Source organism: Phyllostomus hastatus, unplaced genomic scaffold, assembly GCF_019186645.2.
Source record: "Phyllostomus hastatus isolate PE091 unplaced genomic scaffold, TTU_PhHast_1.1 phas_contig_402, whole genome shotgun sequence".
In the NCBI taxonomy this organism is placed as follows: Eukaryota; Metazoa; Chordata; class Mammalia; order Chiroptera; family Phyllostomidae; genus Phyllostomus; species Phyllostomus hastatus.
Window position 1 is genome coordinate 8,159,982 of NW_025333873.1, and position 25,842 is coordinate 8,185,823.

Genomic DNA, 25,842 nt, shown 5'->3' on the forward strand with positions numbered 1-25,842 from the left:
AATATACCTTTAACATTTCATTTGTATTCTTGACTCTTTAGACCCACTTTATGTTGACTTTATTACTAGCTTAACCCTTTGACCTGCTTCTCTTGGGTAATATCTAAAAGCATCAACAACGGGCATCAATTGAGGTTGTTTAGTGTGTAGAAGCAACATTTTGTTTTTCAAAATAAAGGAACTTTCCTAAGCAGTATTTTCTCAAAATGAATTGAGAGAATGACTTGTAATACAGGAGATGTTGTAAGGACTCAAATATATGGTGATTCCCCTTTAGGAGAATTTTAAGGAAAAATATTTGGCCTTATATTTGCATATATGTAAGTACTTGTATATGTATAGTTATCTTATTTTGCTTCCTTGAGAGTATCTCTGTGAGATTATCCTCAAAGAGCTAAAGCATTCTTACACAGAAATATTTGGTAAAACTTTAATGTTTAAATGCTGGTGCTAGAATAATCTAACTTCTTCTAATCTGGGAAAATTTGACTAAGGATCTGAATATTTCTAGTTTTCTGGGAGTCTGTATATTGATAATACATTTCTGCCAAATTTCATTCAAAACATATAACTTAATTTTTTCCAATGTAGTTGAGTCAGTAATACTGTCCTTTTTGTTAGTAAAATTTATAAGCATACATAATTCCCCCAGGAAGTACATGGACAAACAAGTAGCAAATACTGAAATATGTTGGTGTGGATCTTGACTCAACCACTAGCTAAGTGGCTTATCCCATACCATTAAAGTGTGTGATTCAATTCATGCCCCCAGAAAAATAACAGATTACTAGATATTGGTGATTAGTAAAAACTTCTAACGTTAAATCTTTGAAGGCTAATTGTCTTAAAATAAAACTAATTATAGTATGAAAATGTGACTAGTATCAAATGGTGGTAGAAAGTACTTCAATACTATTTAGTGTAGCCCTAAATGAGTCTTCCCCCTTATTTATTGCGATAGGCACGTGATAGGGAATTGGATCAGATGCCGTATGAGAAAGATTAGTACTCTTAATGATAGAAATGTACTTAATACATATTGGTTTTTTGTACAAACCATTTATAAATCTTTTGGATTATATATTAGTATATATGAAAACAACCAAATTATTTGATGTGCTTATATCTAGGTTGTTTTTCCCCCATATAATTAGTAATCTGCTTACAGAAAAATTAGCTTTTGGCATACCTTGGAGATATTTTAGTTTGGTTCTAGACCACCACAATAAAGCAAGTATCACAATTAGGCAAATGGTAATATTTTTTGTTTTTGTTGATAAGGGCTCTTTTTTCAAATTGTTAAAAAAAATCTGCAAAGTGCAATAAAATGGTGGATGACTAATGTTGGAGTGTATATATACAGAGTGTGTGTGTGTGTGTGTGTGTGTGTGTGTGTGTGTGTGTGTGTATCCTCACCAGAGGACATTTTTCCTGCTTTCAGAGATGAAGGGAGAGAAAGAAACATCAATGTGAGAGAAAAGTGTTGATTGGTTGCCTTACCGCATCAGGGATCATATGCATCCTGACCAGGGGTTGAATGCAGCCTGCAATCTACTACATATGTGTCCTGATTGGAGTAGAACCTGCAGCCTTTTGGTTACAGGATAATGCTCCAACCAGCTGAGCCACACTGGCCAGGGCAGGTTTTAGAATTTAATAAAACACTTCTTTTGCTAGAAAAGCAGAATTATAACCGCAGAAACTAACTTTAATTCAGCCCTGACCTATGTGGCTCAGTTGGTTAGGCGTTGTCCTACAAATCAAAAGCTTTCTGGTTCGATTCCCAGTCAGAGTACATGCCTGGGTTGCACATTCAGTGCCCAGTCCGGGTGCATGCAAGAAGCAACCAATCCATGTTTCTCTCTCACATCGATGTTTCTCTCCCTCCCTACCCCTTTCTCTTAAAAAAAAAAGGAATAAAATCTTTTTTAAAATATTTGGGGAAAATCAAAATAATTTTGTGACACTTGAAAAATATACGAAAATCAAGTTTCACTGTTGATAAATAATGTTTCATTAGCAACATCCATGCTTATTCATTTTTTATTATTTATGGCTGTTATTCCACAAAGCCTAAAATGATTACTGTGTAGCTCTTTACAGAAAAAGTTTGTTGACCCCTGCACTGGGCAAACAAAAGAATTGATCTATAGTGGTAAGAGACCTCTCACATACATTCAGAGGTTCTTTAGCTTATGACCTCATCTGTTTGGACCACAGATGAAAACCTGGAATAAGCAGAAAAATAGCTTCAGTAAAGTTTCGATGCTTTACTCTTGAGAAAATTTCTTAAGTCTACTACTATACGTACTCTTTTTTTCTTAATAAAAATCTCCCTCCTCTCATTCATTACACAGGTTTATTGTAGAAAGGTAATAAAATTCAGATAAATAGATGGAAAAAAATGGTATACTCTGATCATGTAAGGACTGTTATGGGTTTTGTTTTATTTCTGCTCATTTTTTAAAAAATATTTTAAAAAATATATTGATTATGCTGTTACAGTTGTCGCAGTGTTTCCCCCTTTGCCCTCCTCCGCCTGGTACCCTCTTCCCTTCAACCATAACCCGCCCCCCCCCCCTTAGTTCATGTCCATGGATCGGACATGTAAGTTCTTTGGCTTCTCCATTTCCTACACTGTTCTTAATATCCTCCTGGCTGTTTTGTACCTACCATTTATGCTTCTTGATCCCCTCATCTTTTCTACCATTCTTCTCTTCCTCTCTCCCAGCTGATAACCCTCCAAATGATCTCCATGTCTATGATTCTGTTTCTGTACCAGGTATTTGCTCAATATGTTTTTTAAATTTAGTTGTTGAGAGTTGTGAATTTCTTGCCATTTTAATGGTGATAGTTTTGATCTTTTTCTTAAGTAAGTTTCTTTAACATTTCATGTAATAATGACTTGGTGATGATGAACTCCTTTAGCTTTACCTTATCTGGGAAGCATTTTATCTGCCCTTCCATTCTAAATGATAGCTTTGCTGGATAGAGTAATCTTGGTTGTAGGTCTTTGATTTTCATTACTTGGAATACTTCTTGCCAGTCCCTTCTTGCCTGCAAAGTTTCTTTTGAGAAGTCAGCTGATAATCTTATGGGTACTCTTTCGTAGGTAACTCGCCACTTTTCTCTTGCTGCTTTTAAGATTCTCTCTTTATGTTTAACCTTTGACATTTTAATTATGATGTGTCTTGGTGTGGTCCTCTTTGGATCCAACTTCTTTGGGATGCTTTGTGCTTCCTGGATTTGTATGTCTGTTTCCTTCACCAAATTAGGGAAGTTTGCTTTCATTTTTCAAATAAGTTTTTAATTTCTTGCTGTTCCTCTTCTTCTGGCACCCCTATGATTCAGATGTTGGTACATTTGGAGGTGTGCCAGAGGGTCCTTACACTGTCCTGGTTGTTTCAAATTCTTTTTTGTTCTTGTTCTTCTCGTTGACACTTATTTCTTCCTTATGTTCCAAATTGTTGATTTGAATCCCAGCTTCCTCTCCTCTACTGATGGTTCCCTGTAGATTTTTATTTCACTTAGTGTCACCTTCATTTTTTCCTTTCTGTTGTTGTCTTGCTCAATGAGTTCTTTGAGCATCCTTATCACCAGTGTTTTGAACTCTGCATCTGATAGGTTGGTCATCTCCATTTCATTTAGTTCTTTTTCAGGGGTTTTCTCTTCTTTCTTTTGGGCCATATTTCTCTGTCTCCTCAATTTGGCAACCTCTCTGTGTGTTTGTTTATTAGGTAGAGCTGCTCTGACTCTCCGTCTTAGTAGTGTGGCCTATTGTAGAAAATGCACCTGTACGTTGTGTGGGGTGAAGCCTTAGGTAATCATCAGGGCAGGGCAACCCGTTTCACTGCTTTGTGGCTCATTGTAGGGGGAAGGTTCGGAGAGGGTACTATGTAGCTCTCTGGCTTCTGAAGTTTTCCGGGCACTTTCCCCGTTTCCAGTCACTTCATACACTTCCCGTATGTGACTGACACCCTTGTAGCTTTTGCCCTGGTGGTGGATTCCAGAGTGGGTGGGTTTGCATACATTCTGAGTCCATGCAGGTCTTTTAAGTGGGGTCTCCTGAAAATCGGGCAGTTTCTTCTGCTGCCCCCCCCCCCTAGTTTTTACAGTCAGAAGTTATAGGGATTTATCTGGACTGGGGTTGGTATCCCTCGCTTTCAATGTATCCCTCCCAATTTTTATCTACCATTCATAAATGTGAGGCCATTCCTGCCACCACTGCCACCTCTCTTTGCCACACTGTGTATCTGTGCCTCTCTGCGTCTCCAGGACTCCGGCTCTCCTACCTGTCTGGATAAATGTGGCTTCTTTACATCCTCGGCTGTCAGACTTCATACAGCTCAATTTTTCTGACAGTTCTGGGTGTTATTTCTTTGAGATCTAGTTGTAATTCTCTCTGTGGTTGCACAAGGAGGCAAAGCGTGTATACCTGTGCCTCCATCTTGACCAGAAGTCTCTTCCTTTCACTATTTTTAACATTACTATACAAGCATTTTCTTAATTATAAACTCAAATGTTTTTAATAGCTTCATGATACTCCATTTTATAGTACTATATTACTTATTGTGGGACAGTTATACAGTTTATAATTTCAGGATTGCAAGCAGCACTACTACAAACATCTTTGTACATAAAGCTTTTTTATATTTAGGTTTTATTTTTAGGATTGATTCCCAAAGCTGGGGAAACAGGTTTAAGAGATAATGTGCGTTTATATATATGATGCCAAATTGTTTTCCTAAGAAAGCATTGTAACTTTAGAATGTGGTTTTTGTGTTTGTTAGAGGTAGATTCTTCCTAGCGCCTGTTTAATCTTACTGTCTACCATAGTTAGATATCTGTGGCTACAGATTACTGCAAATTAAAAGTAACCTAATTAGAAATGTTAGAAGTGGTACCGTTACTTTCAGGTCCATTGATATTTAACCTGACAGCAAGGTAGGAGGCTGATATACTAACAAAAGCTGAGTCAAGAGAGACAAACACTGAGCACCTGAAGAGCCTCAGAAGGTATCAGGTCTTTCTAGAGCAGTCTGTAATGATGCTCTTAATGATACATACATAGTATTTGGTGGGCGTTTTTTATTAATAGCTCACAAAGCACTTTTGAATATATTATCTTATTTCATCTTTATAACATATAAGTAAATTCAGATTTACGGATTTAACAACTTGCAAAAGTCAAACCATGAACTTACAATAACAGAATAATAATCCAGTTTTGAGCCATTTCCACTCTAAGTAATAGAACAATTACCTTAATAAAGACAGTCTGTTCTCAGAATACAGATAAATAAGATGTTACATGATTTTTTAAAAATGATTAATTGGTATGGTCTTTATATGAGCACAGACTTCAGGGGTTAATATCATCTAATGTATGTTTATAAATTGAATTATGAAATCAGAATTGTGTGAATGCATTGTCAAGAAAATAGGATTTAAATTTGTAAATTGGATGTCTTAAATTCTTAAGAAATTAGAAAGCTCTATAAATATTCGGTGATTCCTGATAACGTGTTAGCAGTATCCTGAACCTTCGTATGATTTGCCATTAGATTTAGGAAGCAGTTAATGCTTGGAAGAAGTTGAGGCTGTAATGAGAGATGTGGAAAATATAGGAGCTATAAATGCAAGGTTTAAGAGAAATTGAGATCACAAATATAAATCTTAAAAAAAGTACAAAGGGCATAGAGTCAAGAGAAATATGAAATCTTATGAAGTACTTGCAGAATAATGAATATATGCTTTGTCCAAATTTAGGAAATTTTAAAGAAAAATTTAGAAGTCAAAGATGGTTCAAGCAAACTATACTAAGACATTAGTGTCATATTAAAATGGAGAGCTTAGATTGTATGACTAGGAAGTAATGGGACACATTTGGACCAAGATTTCTTTACTTATCTTGATAGTTGGTGGTTATATATAGGTGTCCATAATATATATGTATAGAAAATTTTATATGTATGTGTGTATGCATGTGTGTGTTGTGTGATAAAAGAGTATTTTGAGCTCAAACTGGATTTTGCTTTAAAATCCAGTAGCATGATGGTATGGCTAGAAATAGTTATTATAGTGAATATTGAGTGTGCATGTAAATTAAATAATCTACAAATGTTATAAAATCCATAATACAGGGTTGACATTTTTGCTTTGAATGGGCATGTGTATTTTGAAGAAATTAAGAGGAAAAAATAGTCCTTTGTACTTACGCACATACTTCCATTTTTGGTGTTCTTCATTCCTTCCTGATGATCCACATTTACATCTGTTATCATTTCTCTTTAGCCTGAAGAATTTTTTAAAAAGCATTTTTGAGGTGGAAGTCTGTTGTAATGAACTTTCTTTCTATTTAAAATGTCTTTGTTTTAGCCTTTAATTATTTTTAATTTTCACCTTCAGATATATTTATTGCTTTTAGAGAGGGAGGAAGAAAGGGGCACGGGCAGCCACAAATGCTTGCCTTCTGCATGCACCCTGACCAGGGATCGATGAACCTGCAACCTAACCAGAACTCGAACCCACAGCCTTGTGGTATGGGACAATGCTCCAACCAACTGAGCCACCTGGCCCGCACAGCCTTTATTCTTGCAGCACATAAAATTCTGGTATAGCATTTTTTCCTTTCAGCACTTTATATTCTGGTCCCCACTGTTTGTAGTGCAAACTCAGTGGTCATTTGTATCATTTTCCCCCTTTATGTAATTTTTCCCCCCTCTAGCTGCTGTCAGGATCTTTTTATCTTTGGTTTTCAGCATTTTTATTTTGTGTGTGGGTATCAGTTTGTTTCCCTCCCCCCCCCCCCCTCCATTTATCTTGCCTGGGGCTCATGGAGTATCTTGAATCTGTAATTTTTGCTTTCATTGAAACTTGGGGGAAATTTGTGACCTTTTCTTCAAATAATTTTTCCATCTCATTCTCTCCTCTCTTTTCCTTCAGATTGGAAATCTCCATTGATCTGTCTTCAAATTCACCGACCCTTTATCTTTAATGTGATGTTAAGTGCATCCAGTGAAACTTTTTTAAAGATATTTTTCAGTTTTAGGATTTCCTTTTGGTTGTTTTTATAGTTTTGCTTTGCTGAAGTTTTGTATTTTTTTAACATGATTTTTTTCTTTCATTCATCTTTGCACACAGTTGTAGCAGTTGCTTTAAGATCTTTGCTAATTCTAACCTGGATCATCTTGGGGTTGGTCTTTATTGAGTTTTCCTATTTATACATATGTCTAATAATTTGTTTTTTATGTTTAATAATTTTGGGTTGTGTTCCAGTTACATGTTGACATTGAAGATGTTCTAGTTTCTATGTTCCTATGGAGAAGACTGGTTGTCTTTGTTTTTGTTTTCATGGAACTTAAGCTCTTTGACTTGAGGGTGGTCAGCAGCAAACATTTTGCTTAGTTCTTTTAGCCTTAATAATGCTGCTTGGAATCTGTCCCATCTGTGTAGTTCAGGGATCATCTAAAAGTCCAAGCAGAATTTGATTGTCTCCTTTGTAAGACTTCTCAATTTCCAGCTGCTCTCCTTGTCCCAAACTCTGTCCTTTGGATCTTCAAGCCTTTAAGACTGTGTTTTTTATAGGAATTTAAGTGGTTTTATTTCTTTTAAATTACATTTTTATTTTTGTTTATTTTGTCCATAGTTTATTGTTATCTGTAGGGGGGTTGGTCTGGTAGGAGCTACTCCTCCAATTACCAGGAAACATCAAATTCATTTAAACTCTTTGAGAACAGTGATCATATCTTAACTTCTAATTTTTCTTTACAAAATCTTACACATTAAGATGCCCGGTTAAAGCTTACTGAATTAATGGAAGAATGAATGAAATGTTTATTTTGTGAAAGCTGTTAATGTACTAGCTTTTGTAACAAGATAACAGAATAGCTTATTTGCTGCCAGATAACTTTGATGTAGTATCTGTTCAGATCTTTTGCCCATTTTTTAATTGCGTTGTCTGTTCTCTTCTTATTTTTTAAAAAAAGTTTTTAATATATTCTGGATACAAGTCCTGTATTGCATATGTGATTTGTGAATATTTTCCTCCTGGTCTGTGATGTTTTTTGTAGAGTATGTTTACATAAGTCATTTATAGATATCAGTTTTTCTTTTATGGACTCTGCTTTTGATGTGACTGATCTAAAAACAAGTTCACAAGCTTTTCTGTTTTTTTTTCTTTCCTAGAGTTTTATAATGTTAGATGTTATATTTAGGTATGTATATAATCTTTGTGAGTTAATTTTTATATTAAGTTGTAAGGTATTTTTCTTTTACATATAGGTGGGGCAAAAGTCGATTTACAGTTGTGAATACACAAAACAGTTTATTCTTGTGTTATTATTGTATTATTTTCCATACAAACCACTGTAATCTTATTTTGCCCCATCCTGTATGGACATCCAATTGTTGAAGTACCATTTGATACAAAGATTGAAGAGCTTTTCTTAATGTCTAACTTTTGAATGCTTTTGTATTTGGTACTGTTGTGTCTAATTCAGTTTTCACAACAATCCATTTAGCAACTTCTGCAGTTAGGTTCCCTTGAGGAAAGTAAGAAAAAACAGTTTAGTTTACTTGTCCAGAATCTAAACGTACTAGCTGCTAGAACCATAATTTGAAACTGTTACACTTCCTTTGTAAGCCACATTTAGTTTGAGCTTTATCTTTAAGTCAAAGATTAAAAATGGGAGTCACAAAGTCAGACTGGAGTTCAGAAAGATGACTACATTTTTTGGAGATTAGATTGTAGGATGGGAAGACAGGAGAGGATTGCAGTATATTAGATAAGAGATGATGGTGGTCTGAACAACCAGACAGCTGGAAAATGGATAGATTTAAGTAAAGTAAGAGGTTGATGTTAGTGATTGGATATTGGTGTACAAAAGAATCAAGTTAGAGGCAGGGAAGAAAGAAGAATAAAGTTGGAACTTCCTGTGGTGTCTCCAGGGATGGGAGGAAGAAGAAAGTAGTTGGAAATTTTGAAGAGGGGAGAGATTTGGTTTATAAATCCAAATATGGGGGTGAAGGGACCTAAAGCGCTTAGAGTGAATGAGATTACCCAGGACAGAGGTTAGAGAGGAGAGTTTCTTGGATAGGATACTAATGGAACAGTAGCCTTTATTTGAGAGTTGAGGTGACAAATAGGACTCTTTGAGGAAGCCTGAGTAGAAGCAGCTAGACCCATAAAGTAAAAAAGAATTACCAGAAGGGACAGAACAACAGAGAGCAGCATATTACAGGAGGGAGGCATGCTTTGTAACATCAAACTGCTGTGGAGGTTTGGAGAGAGGGAGCTGACCAAGGAAAATAACAGAATTATGTTGCAAGGCCCAAAACTTTTGAGGCTGTGAATTTGTTTCAGACCTAAGTGATTTTTTTTCCAGCAGTATTAAACACTAGCAGGCAAAGGGCCTCTGATTCAAGAACACATTGTCGCATGAAAGATAAAAAGCAATTTAAACTGTTGGTTAGACATGGAAAAGTAGAAATATATGCTTTAGTTTTTGCTTGAGAAGGGAAAGGAATTATTCTTTGGGAAACCTGTTATAATTACAGCTGATTAATTTACATTTTGCTTTGAGGTAGAACTGAAACATCACTTAAATAATTTCAGTGAAAAGTGTTACTGGTATAAGGTCTACAAATAATGAAGTGTTGAGAAATTTTGGCAAATAATTTTGTAATAGGAACTGCAACATTAAAAAAAAACAAGATAACTACATTTTAGTACTTGAGCTTGTTTCCTCTGTTCTTTGCATCTGTTCTTTTATTTTTTTTAGTTTAATGTAGTTTAATGTATTTTAATAGCAAATTTACAGGAACAGCACAGAAAACAGATAACATTAAAAATACATACTTGCTTGTAGTATGTACAGTTAGAAAAGTATAGTGAGTGGATGGAATCTACTCTATGATAAAAGTGCTAGAAACACCATTTTGTAGTTGCCATCGATAAGAAATTTACTTGTTTGTTTTTTTTTAATCCAAATTTGGCATTGTCCGGAAAAATTTAACAGGTTTATTTATGTTGTCATAAAGTTGAACTGCTGAATCTTCTTCAGTGAAACATTTTGACCTGCATTATTGCTTTATGCCTCAGCATTTATGTTTTAAAAGTTTACACACAAGTGAAAATGGAAAAAGTGCCCAGTTTCTGTTCCCTGTTTTTTCAACTTGCAATGATGTACTTAGGTACCTTTTTACCCTGTAGGGAAAAATAGACCTAATATTCAGAACTACCAAGAACAGGAAGAAGAGAACTTTTTTTTTTTTAAGAATGGAATGTTTCCTATTGTGTAGTGGATTCTCAAGCACGTTCTCCACATACGTGATATACTAGCTGGATATCTTTTGGCATAATTGTTACACATTTAGCATGGATAGCGCACAGGTTGTTGTCTTCAAAAAGGCTGACCAGATAGGCTTCACTTGTCTCCTGCAAAGCACCATTTGCTACTCTCTAGAGGCGCAGATCTGTCTGAAGTCCAGAGCAATTTTTCACACCAGACTCTGGAAGGGACGTTTGCTAATCAGAAGTTCAGCGGACTTCTGATAATGTCTAATTTCACAAAGCACCATAGTGCCAGGCCTGTATGGTGAGGTTTCTTCACCCCTCTGATAGAGGACACACACTTGCCAGGTGGCTTTGGTAGCGAGTTGCTTCCTCAGTACTTTTACCACCAGTTGATTTGCAATTTGCATGCAGCCTTTGTATGAGCCATGGTAAAACAGCTCCCCCCCCCCCCCCCCCCCATTCTCCTTCGGCTGGAGCTCAGTAAGTACTGGCAGCTGCAGACACAATTGAAACCATCTATTACTTTGCTCAAGAAACTAGTAGGATTTCTTTTGGCATGCAGAGTAACCCAAGAACCCTTCCCCAGGTTTTCCTACAAATTTCAATGTAGATTGCTGTCATGTGCTCTATTTAGGAAAACCTGTCTCCATACAGAAATCTTTTCTTGCCCATTTAGCTCATGCTAACATCTGTAGTAGCTTTAATATAATATAAACATAGTTGACGCAGTCTATTATTTAAATTTTTCTTTCTGCTAATTATTGTTTTTGTTATTCAACAGGTTTGATCTGTGGATGAAATGAATCATGATTTTCAAGCTCTTGCATTAGAATCTCGGGGAATGGGAGAGGTAAATATTTGTGAATGCTAAGAATATATACCTCACTTTGATTATTTGAGTCATTGAGACTTCAAACCATAAATCTTGAAAATAATGGTTAATGGTGCAGGTTTTTTAAATCTCAGATTATACAATTATGTAGTGTGATTCTCAACTTTTTTTGTGAGATTTGTCTAGTTGATTTGATTGACTTGGTTAAATGATGTACTATATTTTGGTAATGAATCATAAATACTTTGCTCAGAAAAGAGCCTTCTTGATTCTTGTCCTTCTGTTTTATACATGTATGTTGTTTGCTTTAGCCATACTTACTGTTTACTATTCTCTCTTCCAAAAATTTCTCCTTGTTGGGTGTTTGCTTAAAAAACTTCTAAGCCTCTACAAGACTACTGAAAAAGATGCTTATCTATTGTCCCGTTGCTATCTACAGTGGAATTATACTTCCTCATCTGACTTCTTACGGATCTTTATATATACTTTATTATATTACTGGTTAAAGTTTATTCTTTAGTAGCTTGATAGCTTCAAATGACTAGCACACAGTGGGCACTCGAAATGCTTTTTTATCAGTCCTTTTAATCTATGACTCATGGGGGCATCCCATTTAACTTTATCGTTAAGTAATGTAAGACACCAAAAATACTTAGTTTTCCATATACCTAGTGAATGTTTAGAAAATTTTAATTGATGATGAAAACCCTGTGGTCACATCTTTATTTTGTCATGTTCTGTAGTACTAACATAGTGTGGACTTTGATAATAGAAAATAATGGTGAACAGACCTAAGATGTATAATTAATTGCTTGCTCCTGGAGATTATTTTACCTTGGTAGATTAGAGATCTTCCTGAGACTCACTCCATCCAATGCTGTGCTCTTCAGATGCAGAAAAAGAGTCTAGTCACTCCTCTGGACCACAAGAGGGCACCCTGCAGCTAGCTAACCCTCCCCTTCTCCAGAACAGCGTTTTCCAAAGAGTTTGTCATTTTCAGAGGACTGATTTAAGGGTGAGTTAAGGTGCTTAAGCATAAGTATTGCCAAAGTAAGCTTGTTAGTTCAGTGCATAATGTAAAATTCTGGGCCCTACAAAAATTTGAGAGAGGGAATGATTTTCTAATTATAACTACATGTCCACTATAATGCAGTGGAGGCTGCTTAGATATTATTTACCCTGTGGGTGAATAAAAAGAAGCAGTCAAAAAGGGCTTTTGGTTGTTTCCCTTCTGCTTGTTTTCTTTGGTCTTTAGAAAGCAGAATAGCATACCTTAAAAACAGATTTGAATAATATTTCAGCTTAGTATGTGAAAACTTGAACTTAATGATTTTTTTAAGAGCAAGTAAAGTCACACCCTTACTGTAATTCTATTTAGGCACCTCTGCCCCCCAGCACTTTACTTCCCAAGTCTATATTGTGTAGATATTTACAAATTGGCTTTTTTCCTCCTCCTTTTCTAAGTAGTATTTGTAAATCCAAAGACATCTTTCCAGTTCAAAAAAAAAAAAGTCATCAGAATAGTAGTAGAGGAATTTAGTTAGTTGTTTGGGGACGAAGGAGGGATATTTGAGGTTTTTGGGAAAGAGACAAGCTGGGGGTGAATAACATGTAATACTGTGGTAAATGACCTAAGTTTAAATCTAGGCTTTCTCAATGGGACTGTCAAATGCAGAGTTAAAGTGGCCAGGTTTAGCCTGTCTGCCTTTTTGGCGGATAGCAGCAGGTCAGTGCTTCTGTGACCATCATGTAGTAAAAAAATGTGTTTTTAAATAAGCTGTTATTCACTAATTAAGTTTTTTTCTTAACAGTTTACCAACTAATTCTGTTACCTCTAAGAGATAGCTAAGGAACCTGCTCAGGTTTCTGCATCTGGGTTCTCTCTCCCACAAGCCTTTCTATCTTTCCTCATCTCACAGGCAGCAGGGAACCTTCTGGGATTTCCTTCTTTGCCTGTCTCTCTCTCACCAGTCTTCTCCTCCTTTCCTGACAGGTGAGGTTTTTTTGTTTTGTTTTATCCCAGAATTCATTCCTTTTAATAAATTAAAGCAGCCTTGAGTTTCTGGTTTTTGCATTTTCTGAAATTGCTTGTTTATTTTTTAAATGTAACATCCTTTTTTAATGGATTGGCCTATTCTTGAACTTTTCTTTAAAAAATAAAGTTGTCCTTATTATGTCTTAAGTTGCTGTAAAAATCTAATGTACAAAGCACTGCATTACGTTTAGACCTATTTTCATATGTACTGGTTTTCATAGACCATGCCCATCCTCAGTAGGGCAGTCTCTTCTAGTTCATTCAGAAACAGAAACAGATCTGTATTCATTCATTCATAAACTCATTCTTTCCACTCTTTTCCATGACACACTTTCATCAAAAACTACCTTTTTGCATTATGTCATGTGGTTTAAAAAGAGCAAAGCTAATCTACATAGTGTTTTTAGACTATACTGCAGAGGCACATAGCTATTATTTTCATATAGATACACATACTTTATATATAAACACTAAGTTCCTATTTTTTATATAAGGGGAAAGAGGCCTCTACTTGAAATTCTTTAGGGAACCCAGAATTTAAATCACTGAGTTAATGTATTTAATTATGGGAGTATTTTTATAGCTTAGTATTATAAATAATGCTGCTCCTTTGTTTTCTGAAACAATATTTAAAGAAAACATTTTAAAAGATTTTATTTATTTTTAGAGAGGGGGGAAGAGGAAGAGAAACATGCGTGAGGGAAACATCAGTCAGTTGCCTCTCAGACATCCCCAACTGGGGACCTGGCCCGCAACCCAGATATGTACCCTGCCTGGGAATTAAACCTGTGGCCTTCTGGTTCACAGGCTGGTGCTCCGTCCACTGAGCCACACCAGCCAGGGTGATACATATCTTTTTTAAATGGCATAATTATTAATAACACCTCCCTTCTGCCCTGGCCTGTATGGCTCAGTCCATTGGAGCATTGGCCATAAACTGAAAGGTCACGGGCACATGCCTAGGTTGGGGTTCATTCTGCAGCCAGGGCAGGTGCAGAGGCAAGCAGTTGATGTTTCCCTCTCTCTCCCTCCCTTCACCTCTCTCTAAAGTCAATAAGCATGTACTCGAGTGGGGATTTTTTTTAAAACCACCTTTCTCAAAACTGTCCTAGATTGGATGTTTTATGAACACCTTCATTTAAAACACCATAATACAGACATAAACATTTAAATCCTTATAATCCTTATAATTATGTCAATTTGGTTGGTCTGTTCATTTTACATAACAAATTGTAGTAGAAAAATCTGACGTTTAAGTGTAACTCATAGTATAGACTCCAGCAGGAATGTATTTATTTTGAAACAGTATACTGGGGTTTTGACTGATTTCTTTGGAGATGGAGAGGTCAAGCTACAAATGCTTCTCGAAGAAAAGAACTGATAAAATGGCGGATCACAGGGGAATGAATTTGTATGCCACCCTCTCATTCCTGAGTTGGAAGCACAGAGGGAGTGGGTTGACAAAAAATAATGAGTTGCCTGACCTTGGTTTAGAGCTTTTGTGAATTAGGAAACTAATATGAAGTAGTATGGGATAATGTATTTTACAGATCTTCAAGATCTCTTACTCCTTGTTTTCTGTAATGTAGTTCCCCATTTCTACTATCGTAAAACAGTCTCCAGGGGCAAATATCTATTTTTATTGCAGTTCAACCAGTGTACCACTTAATCTTTTTAAACTGTTTTATCCTGAATTGTTGCCTTTCTCTATACTTAGTCCTTTTAACTTATTCTTGGTCATCAGCTAGTAGTTTCTCTAAAAGTATTTGAAATCAGTGTCTAAACTGTCATAGAACGCTGTTTATAGAATATTGGTAATGCCTTTGCTAGAAGTATTAATTTTATTAACTACTAAATTATTTTCCTGTGTGTGATAACTGAGAAATATTTGCAAAACCAAGAGCTGTTCATAGCACAGTGTTTGGCAATAAGTGGGCACACCGGATTGGTGCTTGACATAGATTTTTCCCATAGTCGTGCAGTTTGTGTTTTAAAGCAGTGATCTGTGACCAAGGTACTGCACGGAACCTTATCCCAAAAGACTTTGATAGTCTCCTTAAAGAGATTGTACAATACCTCATACCTCAGAAGATTAGTTTGTTTTAGCTGCTTCTGTGTCTGTGATAAATGCTTCTGTGAAATTGTTATTTATTTTTTATTCCTTATTTTCTTACTGATACTGTAACATTTTTCTTCATGAAGTATGGTATAAAAGCATTTCTTTATTGTCTGTTTGCCATTTTCCTCTTCTTCCTGAAATAGCTTATTTATACAGTATTTTTAAGGTATTAATTTGGTTACTATGAATAAATGTTCAATCGTTAAAATATATTTAGGTACAGTGCTTTAGTATTACTGGTTTTGTTTTTTGTTTCCATATTCGCAAGAAACTTTTATTGTGAGAGTTTTAAAAATTGGAAGGAACAGAGACATTTTACTGGGGTCCTTGTTAGAGGAGATTATTGTTTAAAAATGTCTGAACTTTAAATACATATTATTTGTAACCCAGGAAGATCTGAACACGGAAAAACTTTTTTAAAATAGCAGAAGTTAGTTATCTTTAAAAATGAAAATTCAAAAAGATCTGTAGATTAGAAACAGAAAAATTGAACTTTTCCCACTTTCTTCAAAGCAACTTCTCCTATTTTGTTGTTGCTTTTTGGTTAATAGTACCCACTATTCACCTTGTTACTGAAATCTTTAAAGTTTTATCCTTTTTATCACACCCTTCCCCCTATTGCATTCATATTTTATAGACTCTTCTAAATGTTTCTCAAATCCATTTTATTTTCTTGGTTCTTTTTGAGAGTACCATTTCAGTTCTTGTCAGCTTTGCCCTGTTATATTGTATCTCCTGAACTGATAATCTTGCCTCTAGTATATGCAGTATTCTTAAAACTTATATTTTGAGTTGTTTTCTAGAATCCATTGTCACTCTTGCCAACCTTTCTTGATTCTCTTTGGCTTCAATGTAATGTGCAATTTCTTTGGCATGTCTTCAAGGTTCCTAATAATCTGACCTAGATAGCTCCACCAGCATCAACTTTGACCTTCCTGCATCTATTCCTCTATCTTACACTCTGTTCCACACATACTGTTCATTTTCTCAAGTTGTGCATTTGTTTATAATTTACTTTGTCTTCCTCACCTTCTACTCACACTTTGAACCCCCAGCACACGCAATCTTATCTCTCAGACCAAATTCAGCTCTTACTGTTTACTATAGTTAATTTATATGTTTCTGCATTCTTTGAAGATAAGGTCTCCGTGTCCACCAGGAGGGAAACACAGATAATTTAGTGTGTAGTAAAAGAAGTATGTACAGGTTTAGTCAAGAACACTGAAAAACTGGGCTGGGAGGGTTGGGAGTCTGACAAATGCTTATTTAAAATGTCAAATGCATGTCACGGGAAAAAACCATCTATTCTCATCAAATAGATATATCCCCAGTGCACTTCCTGATTGTCGGGGAAGGGAAAGAGGAAAGACCTAGATGTATATTAGAAGTATCATTAGGAATTGGCCAAATGTACATTTTGAGTAGTCTGTGAATGGTTGGGTCAATACAACTTTTATGTTAATATGTGTATGTGCAATATAGAATAGATAGAGCACAGAGCTTTGAGATTGTTATCTCAAGGGTATTTGAGGATCTTTTCTTTATGTCTCTTCTACTATCTATAGCACCTGATTTGGAATTGATAAGTTATTAGTATTCAAGACCTAGGAAGAGTAATGAAGTTCACTTCCATTGATCAAGTGAAATAAGAATGAAAATATATTTTCCATTGGGAAGCTGTGGGATAGGAGGTGATCCAAGAGCAGTATTTGGAAGTAAAGGGAAATTTTTATCATATATATAAATATTTCCGTTGTATTTGTATTGAGTTAGAAATTTAGTAAGTCTTTTGAAAATTTTATAAAGAAAATCAATGGCATTCAGCCAATATGTGTTTTGAAAAATGTTGAATATCAGGAAAAATTTGATGTTGAATTTGATTTAATGTTTATATCTAGAATTATTAGAGCCAGTAAGTAGGAAGTAATTTTCTTATTGAGACAAATTAGGTAATAGGTCACTCTGAATTTTTATTAGCATTGAAACTAACTTGAACATATTGGTGGTAAGTTTGCTTTCCTCTATGTATTAGTTTTTTGTAATTAGAATAAAATTTAAATGTAATCTTTTTCTCTCCTCAAATAGCTTTTGCCTACCAAAAAGTTTTGGGAACCTGATGATTCAACAAAAGATGGACAAAAAGGCATATTTCTTGGGGATGATGAATGGAGAGAGACTGCTTGGGGAACTTCTCGTAAGTTTTTGGTGTATGTGTGAGAATTGTGAATTTATTAAAACCCCTGCCTACTTCCAGACAATAGTTGGAAAAAATTTGATTAGAAGTACTTGTCACAATAAGATTTTATTAAGTTCTTACTTGAAGTGAAAACTGTGAAATTCTGAATTTCCATTAAAATAGAGAACACACTAACCATAGAAATTTTAAATTTTTAATTGTGTTACAGGACAGTGACTGATTTATCTAGTTATAGTTCAGTCTAGGTTCAATAGATATGAACCACACCCAGAAAGGACATAAAAATCCTTACTAAAATAGAATCCCCAGAAAAGGGAGCAAACTTTGAATACTTTTGATACCGGTAGGTAGTGGAAAGAGACTTAAGTAAAAAAAATGTTTAAGAGAAAAGGAACTGGTATATAGAAGTGACAATATTTATTGATAAGTTAAAGAGCATAGTTATATTCTTAAAATAATATTATACTTTTAAATGTTGCTGACCAGGGAAATTTGAGAGATGTACACATGAAACTATCAGCATGTATTTTACTGATAACTTTTGTCTTTTTATAATTGAGTGTTTAATGCAGCTTGCTAAAACTATAGAAAATGACCAAAGTAACATAAAAACAAATTTGTGGTTAATAATTATCAAGTCACACACAGTTGTGAGTATACTCACAACTATACATTGTGAGTATAAATGACCAGGTGGTTCCTTATTCTCTAAATCATTAAGATACATTAAAAGATTTGAATGTCCTTTGTACTTTTAAAGGAAACTAAAATAATTGTCCAAAAGTTAGGAAATGCTAGAAAATATTAGCCATCAATGCTCTATTTTTTTTCTTGTTCTTTTTTTTAATCCTCACCCAAGAACATGCTTATTGATTTGAGAGAGAGGGCAAGAGAGGGAAATAAACATTGATGCACGAGAGAAATATGAATTACTGTATTTTGCTGTGTATAATGCATTCCCATGTATAATGTGCACCCATGTTTTTGGCGCAAACTTTTAGGGGAAAAAATGTTTCATTTTTTCAATTCAGTTTTTTATTTATTTGTATTTAGATACTTGTTTTTTTGTTATCTAAAGGAATCTTATCATTTATTTTTGAACATATTATGGTACGAGAAATTTTATGTAACATAATTACAAAACACAAGAACAGATAGATACAAGGTACTTCAGGTATTACCCATGTATAATGCCCATCCTTATTTTTCTCTCAAAAATGTGGGCAAAAAAAAGTGCACATTATACACGACAAAATACGGTGGTTGTCTCTGGTATAAGCCCCAGGCGGGATGAGCTCACAACCTAGGCATGTGCCCTGACTAGGAATCAAACTGTGACCTTTCAGTTTACAGGACAATACTCCAACCACCAGAGCCACACCTACCTGGGGCTCTTGGATGGTGGTGGTTTACATTTTAGTTTCAGGTGTACAGCATTGTGGCTAGACAATCATATACTTTGGGCAAAACATTGTGGTGCCCCCAATATTACAGCTGGCATTATACATAATTATTACAGTATTATTGACTGCATTCCTTACGCTGTTACTCTAATCCCAGGACCATTTGTGACTACCAGTTTGTAGTTCTTTGTCCCTTCACCTTTTTCAGCCAGCTCCTCAGCCCCTCCTCCCTGGCAACCATCAGTGTGTTCTCAGGCAATTAATACTCTTTACATTTAAAACCAAACAAGATTGAAAGCTTTGGTAACCACTAATTTAGACTAAAATTTCCTTAAAATAATGGGAATTATCTTTGAGTTCAACCAATAAGGTGATGTACTCTGAAACAAAAATAAATGAGATACGATCCTTGCCCTCAAGGAATTTTTTCCTGGATTTTAATTATCATATATTAGATTAAACTTTTTATTTAGAATTTTCAGGTGTTTGGACCAAGATACATTTTCATACAAAAGGCACTTATTTTGCTTTAAGTCATATGCTTGAAAACTTGGTAGATAGACATGTTTTGATTTTTGTTTTGGGCGTTGAATGATTAATTACTTCACTTACTAGAATCAACTGTTTTATAAATCATATCATTCTAAAGTAGAATATCTTGAGCACAATATACATTCCCTGTAATTTCTTTTTAATGTCAAATTTATAATTTTAGTTAATTCCTTATACCACTCCCTCCCTCAACTTTTGTGTGTGGATAAAATTTAGAAGATGAATATTAGCTTTTACTAGGAGACATGAGAAATGAATTACTTTGTTTACTGAACATTGATTGCCAAGCATGTACAAACATGAGTGACACATTCCTGTTTTAAAGGAATTGTTCAAAGAAAGATTTCTTTCCGTTACTACAGGGCACTAATCATATACATATTTTCTCAGCCAAACTGAACTACTTGTGATTGTTCATTTTCTTCTGGCACTTCCAGGTCTTTGAACATGCTTGTCTCTCTTAACTGAAATGCTCTTTCTACCCTCAACTTCACCAATTTTGTGGGGGTTTTTCCTCCCACTTAACTCTTGCCCTTCCCTTTGGGATTTACTCTTAAAACTGGGAGGGATTGATACCCCTTTATTCTGTTTCGTTTTGTTTTGTTTTGTTTTGTTTTGTTTTTAATAATTTTCATTCTAGGACATGCTTATTGGTTTTAGAGAGAGGGAGAGAAACATGGATCAGTTGCTTCTGGTATGCTCCCTAACCGGTCAGACCGGCAACCTAGGCCTGTGTCCTGACCGGGAATCCACCTCACAACCTTGGGGTTTACAGGAGCTCCAGCCAACTGAGCCACACTGGCCAGGGCAGTTTTATTCTTAAAATATACTGGATTGTTTTTATTGAAGCACTTTTACTCTATTATGACTCCCTTCTACTAAACCTGTAATCTTTGAGGGCAGGGACTGTCTTGATATTCTTACATATTAGAGACAGTAAGTATTTGAAGTGGGTGAATGAGCAAATAAAAAATAATGACTAATCTCTCATGGATAAAGGTACTGAAATAAGAATGTTTTACTATGGCTTAATGAAAGTAGCAATCATTTTAAAGCTATTATAGTTAATAAAATGACGATAATACCTGTATGATATAGTTCAGCCCTTTGAGGACTAGACCTAATATTGGGTATTGAACATGTTCACAAAAAAGTCAGAGGTAGCTGACAGCCTATTGATTGGTTCCTTAAAAAAAAACTTTCTGTTGGCAAATCTGTATGACTGTTGCCTCAAATGTTTTATTATATTTATATTCCATTTACTCTGAGATCTTAAATACTGCATTTTCTTCTGTCACAGAAATATATAGAAAAGGTACTTGTACCAGGTGAATAATTTTGTGTTAAATAAAAATAAATGGAGGACTTTTAAGCTACAATAGAAGGCATACTTTAAAATATTCTTTAGGTGATACTCAGTTTTTGCACCAGGAATAGAAAATTCTATGTTATAACTAGTTTTTTCAAACTTAATGTTTGCGTCCTATAGCAGGACAGCGTGTGTTCTGCATCTGTCAGGACACAGCTGTGAACTTGAGAAACGCCTCAGCCAATTTAGGAGGAGTTACCTTTATTCTAGAATTGGTCTCTGAAGGTTATTGTTTTGAAATGTTATGAATTACCAAAAGAACTTATTTTTCAGTTACAGTTGACATACAATATAATATTAGTTTCAGGTGTACATAGTGATTAGACATTTATATAGCTTACAAAGTGATCACTGCAATGAACCTGTTACCTACCCAACACCATACATACGTACTTACTACATTATTACTGACTATATTCCCTATGCTGTACTTTACATTCCCATGATTGCTTTTATAACTGGCAATTTGTACATCTTAATCTTTATACCCTTTCCACCCATTTTCCCACCTCCACACCCCATCTGGCAACCATCAGTTTGAAGAACCTTAATTTTTTAATCCTCACTTGAGGACATGTTTATTGATCTTTAGAGAGAGGAAGGGAGGGAGAGAGAGAAACATCCATCGATTGCCTCCTATACGCACCCCGACCTGGGATCTAACCCACACTTTCGGTATGTGCTCTGACCCCAGGCATCGAACCTGCAACCTTTTGGTATACAGGAGGAAGCTTCGATCATCCAAGCCACCTGACCAGGGCCGAAGAACCTGTGTTTTTTAATAAGATATTTATGGGTGACTGAGCTTTCAAATTAATGTTTCTTCATTGACCTTTTTGGTTGACATACATTTTTTTAAAAACAGGCTTTTATCTGTTCTTTACCAAATGACTCTTTATGTATGGCTTATCAAGACATGTGCCCAGGCCAGTGAATCTCAACAGAACAAAGAGCTTTTTATAATAAAGATTATAATAACATTAAAAATAAAACAGTATACTTATTTTTCTTACATTAGTATATTAATCTGTGTAAATGACATTTGGTTAAAAGTACAAATATGTAATTGCATTCTTTCTTCCAAACAGACCATTCAATGTCCCAGCCTATTATGGTACAGAGAAGATCTGGACAGGGTTTTCATGGAAACAGTGAAGTAAACGCAATACTGTCTCCGCGGTCAGAAAGTGGAGGCCTTGGCGTGAGCATGGTAGAATATGTGCTAAGTTCTTCTCCTGCTGATAAATTGGACTCTCGATTTAGGAAGGGAACTTTTGTAAGTATTTTGAATACAGAAATATCTAGTAATTAATTGCTCAGTGGTTATTTGGTGATCTTCAAATCAGTTTATTTTTCTGGCCCTTCTTGAGCTAAAGGAAATTGTGTAGCTGATAGTGCTCTTACTGTCTTCTCTTGGCCACTTGAATATGTGGAACAGTACAACCACTGGGGATATGCATATTCTTAACCGTGTTATAAAAATCGAACTATACTAAATATGGAACATAGTTTGCAAGATTAGAATTGCTTATTTGTGATGGTATTTAATCTGAAAGTAACTAAACAAAAACATACATGCATTAAATAGCATTTTAATCTCATTTGTGGTGTTACTGCTTTTCTAGCACCGCTGTAGTTAAGGTTGCCTTAGCCCTTCTGTTATAAATCATTGGTTTGTACTCAAATTTTGGCCTTTGATAAATTAGTCAACCACAAAATCAAAGTAAGATTCAATGCTTTTATTGTTCACATGCACCATAGTGTAGTTTTAGGTCGCCTTGTGGTGCCCTTTTTTGTGTGTTTTATTATGTATTCAGAATCAAACAGATTCTTTTTCCTCAGGGCACTAGAGATGCTGAAACAGATGGACCTGAGAAAGGAGATCAAAAAGGCAAGGCTTCTCCATTTGAGGAGGACCAAAACAGAGATCTTAAACAAGGAGATGATGATGATTCTAAAATAAATGGCAGAGGTTTGCCAAATGGAATGGATGCCGATTGCAAAGATTTTAAGTAAGATTTTAACTTTATCAAGAAGAAAAGCATATCTTTTTAGGAATTGTTACTGTTAATGGATGTGACTGATGCAGACATTTTTTTCAGTTTTGGTTTATTTTATTTCCCTTTGTACCTTGTGTTAATTTGGAGAAACATTAATTTTTATATGAAATATTAGTTAACGATTATGAGCCATTGTTTTAAAAAATAATTCTTCAAAACATTCTCTCAAATAATGCATTCCATTGAAAGAGTAATGTTAGAAGCTGCTGTTACCTTCCTGCTAATATGGTAGTCTCAATTTTAACTTTTTCTTTCCTGCTAAAATCTAGTGAACTTTAGAGTGGTTTTTCCTGGAAGGTTTCTTGGGGTTGCTCTTGAGAGCACCTTTCTGTGGAGCTTCCTCTATTTATCCCTGTATTGTATCTCCTATCCCCCATTTAACTCTTAATCTTGGGAACGAGGAAACAGTTAATTAGCTCTTAGGATTTGTGGCCTTTATATGAGTTTGTGCTGATACTTAACATTCCTGAAATTGGGAGGTGGGGAACATATTAGAGACTTCAAAAAGTTAGATTGAACCTCAGAATTCTGTAAGTTGTAGCTTTTTAGTTGTCTCTTTATAGTTTTTTCTTCTAGCCTTTGGTCTTAGATTAAGCAGTGCACCTCTGTCTAAATATTATGGAGTTGTTTCTTCATACTGATTTCCTATACTTTATAGTTCAGTAGTCAGATGCTTTGGGACCTGTGCCTGAAAATGAGCCATTTCTTGGAGATTTTGTGAACCATGGAATCTCAGTTAACTCAATATAGGTACATATGGGGGGTACGCTTTTATATTCATTGCCTTTCATTACCAAAAGCAGAGTAACAGTGGCTCTTAAAAAGGGTCATTTATATTTGTTCTAAGTGCAAAAAAGCATCCAAAACCAGTAAACCTCTTTTAACAAGAAATAAAATTAATGCTAGTCAATTTGTTTTAGAACCTTATCTTGATTTCACCCTTCTGCTGTGACCTAATCTAAGTTTCGGTCAAGGGCATGCTTTTAAAACTGAGTTGATGATAGACCCTTCATAGTATCCATTTATAATTGAAGTGTTAATCCACCATTAACTATAGCAAGAAAAGAGCACCACTGAAAGCACAGTGACTTTTTTCTGTTGTATCCTGTCCTTTTTGCCACATTAGAGTTGTTTTGTACAAAAGGCTATACTTTTCCATATTAGTGTGAACTTTATATTATTAGCCTTTTAATTTTATTCTGTTAAGTTTGGAGTATATATTTAAATTGTTTCTGAATTATTTTTGATACAGTATTGTATTTGACAGTGTAAAAACATTTTAAACTAATAGCTGTGGCCATATGGTAACAATATGCTGCATATTGTTAACATGTACATTAACTTATCAATCATCAATATATCATTACAGGAGTAGAACTGAAAGGAATGAGAGGGCTATAGCAGGTTGTCTTTTTTTATTTTAATAGGCTGATTTTAAGGAACATTCCATTTTATTTTCCCCCATGTATTCTGAGGGATAAACCTTTGGAATATTCACAGGAAAAATTAGGTATGGTTAAAGGGGAAAGGAGTTTGAAATTTATTCTAATGTATGTACAGTGGTTGATTTTTAAATAAAATGTATGAGTTCACCTAAATATCTTGGAAGTAACTCTTAAAGTTTACACCATGAGTGATTTTTTTTTTTTTAAAGACTCTTTACTTAATATTTAATCCAGTGGGGGTTTTTTGGTTGTTTTTTGGGGGGGTTTTTTGGAAAGTTATAAGGAGGCTACTCAGAAAAATATTTTTTATAAATATTATAATTTTCATTTCTGATTTGATTAAACTGGAACACTTTGGTGTTATAAAGATGACAACATCATACGGGGTTTTCACACACAGGTTTTTTTTTGTTGTTGTCCCTGTCATTTGGAACCACGATGTCATCTCTTGAGTCTCTTCAGTAAGGAAACTGAAGCCTGGATGATGAGATGATCCGCTCAAAATCATCCTCAGAGTCAGGAGTCAGCCTTCTGTCTTAGTCCAACTCCCTTTTTCTATTGTATTCTACATCCTGCACCCTTAAGTCATGAAGGCCACAGGATCCTCTGTGGCTGGTTTGTTTCTGAAATGTTATTAACAGGACACTATGGCAAAATTACGTGCTGCTGGTGGGCGGGACAGGAGTACGTGGGTCGAACCTTCCCGTGTTTGTCACTTTTTGCTGTTTGTGCCTACCGTTCTTTGTCTGTGATTTGAGAAAAATGGTTTTTAGGTCGTCTAAGCTCTTAAGTTGTGGTATTGGCTAATTTTCTTACCTATAAAATTAAGTTACATCTTTATGCTATTCAAATTGGGGAGAATATTCATTAATAATGTTTAAAAATGAAACCATGTCACTTCCTGAGAAGAATTTGGATTAGGAAAAAAAATATTATGAAGTAAAATGGTTATGCCTGATTTACTCTCTTTTACAGCCATTTGTTTTTTCTGATTTTCCTAATTTCTCCCTTCAACTTCTGACTTGTTATTTTACTTACAATACCTTTCTGTTTTGTTTATACAGTCGTACTCCAGGAAGTCGTCAAGCCTCTCCAACTGAAGTAGTTGAACGCCTGGGCCCCGGTACTAATCCCCCAGAAGGACTGGGGCCTCTTCCTACTCCTACAGTTAATAAACCGCTTGTTGAAGAATTTTCAAATCCTGAAACTCAGAATCTGGATGCCATGGAACAAGTTGGTCTGGATTCCTTACAGTTTGACTATCCTGGTAATCAGGTACCAATGGACTCCTCCGGAGCTACTGTAGGCCTCTTTGACTACAATTCCCAGCAGCAGGTAAAGCATGCCCCTCCTTTAAAGAAGCTCCTCTTAACTGTAGTGGTGTGGCCTGCTATGAGGCATTGATAGTGTTTTTGAATGCCTAGTGTTAATTCTTGAGTAAAATGTTCTTATAGTTGAGAAGGTGATTCAAATAAGGTTCAAAATATTCTATTTCCAGTTTTTTAAATATTTCTAAAATAGAATATTTTTGTA

At 35.2% G+C, this 25,842-nt stretch overlaps 1 protein-coding gene across 8 annotated transcripts in view; it reads left to right on the top strand.

The window, feature by feature from the left end:
* PUM2 (pumilio RNA binding family member 2) overlaps positions 1-25,842 on the top strand; it is an 88,554-nt gene that overhangs the window by 11,796 nt on the left and 50,916 nt on the right. For 5 of the 8 annotated variants that reach the window (XM_045844378.1, XM_045844379.1, XM_045844382.1 and 2 more), the window contains exons 2-6: positions 11,079-11,147; positions 17,369-17,477; positions 21,893-22,080; positions 22,647-22,816; positions 25,374-25,644. In XM_045844378.1, the coding sequence (XP_045700334.1) occupies positions 11,097-11,147; positions 17,369-17,477; positions 21,893-22,080; positions 22,647-22,816; positions 25,374-25,644 (789 nt within the window). In that variant the 5' untranslated portion in view covers positions 11,079-11,096. Of the gene's footprint in view, positions 1-11,078; positions 11,148-12,019; positions 12,145-13,048; positions 13,123-17,368; positions 17,478-21,892; positions 22,081-22,646; positions 22,817-25,373; positions 25,645-25,842 lie in introns of those variants that run through there. The other 3 variants (XM_045844380.1, XM_045844381.1, XM_045844385.1) reach the window with 3 other exon arrangements.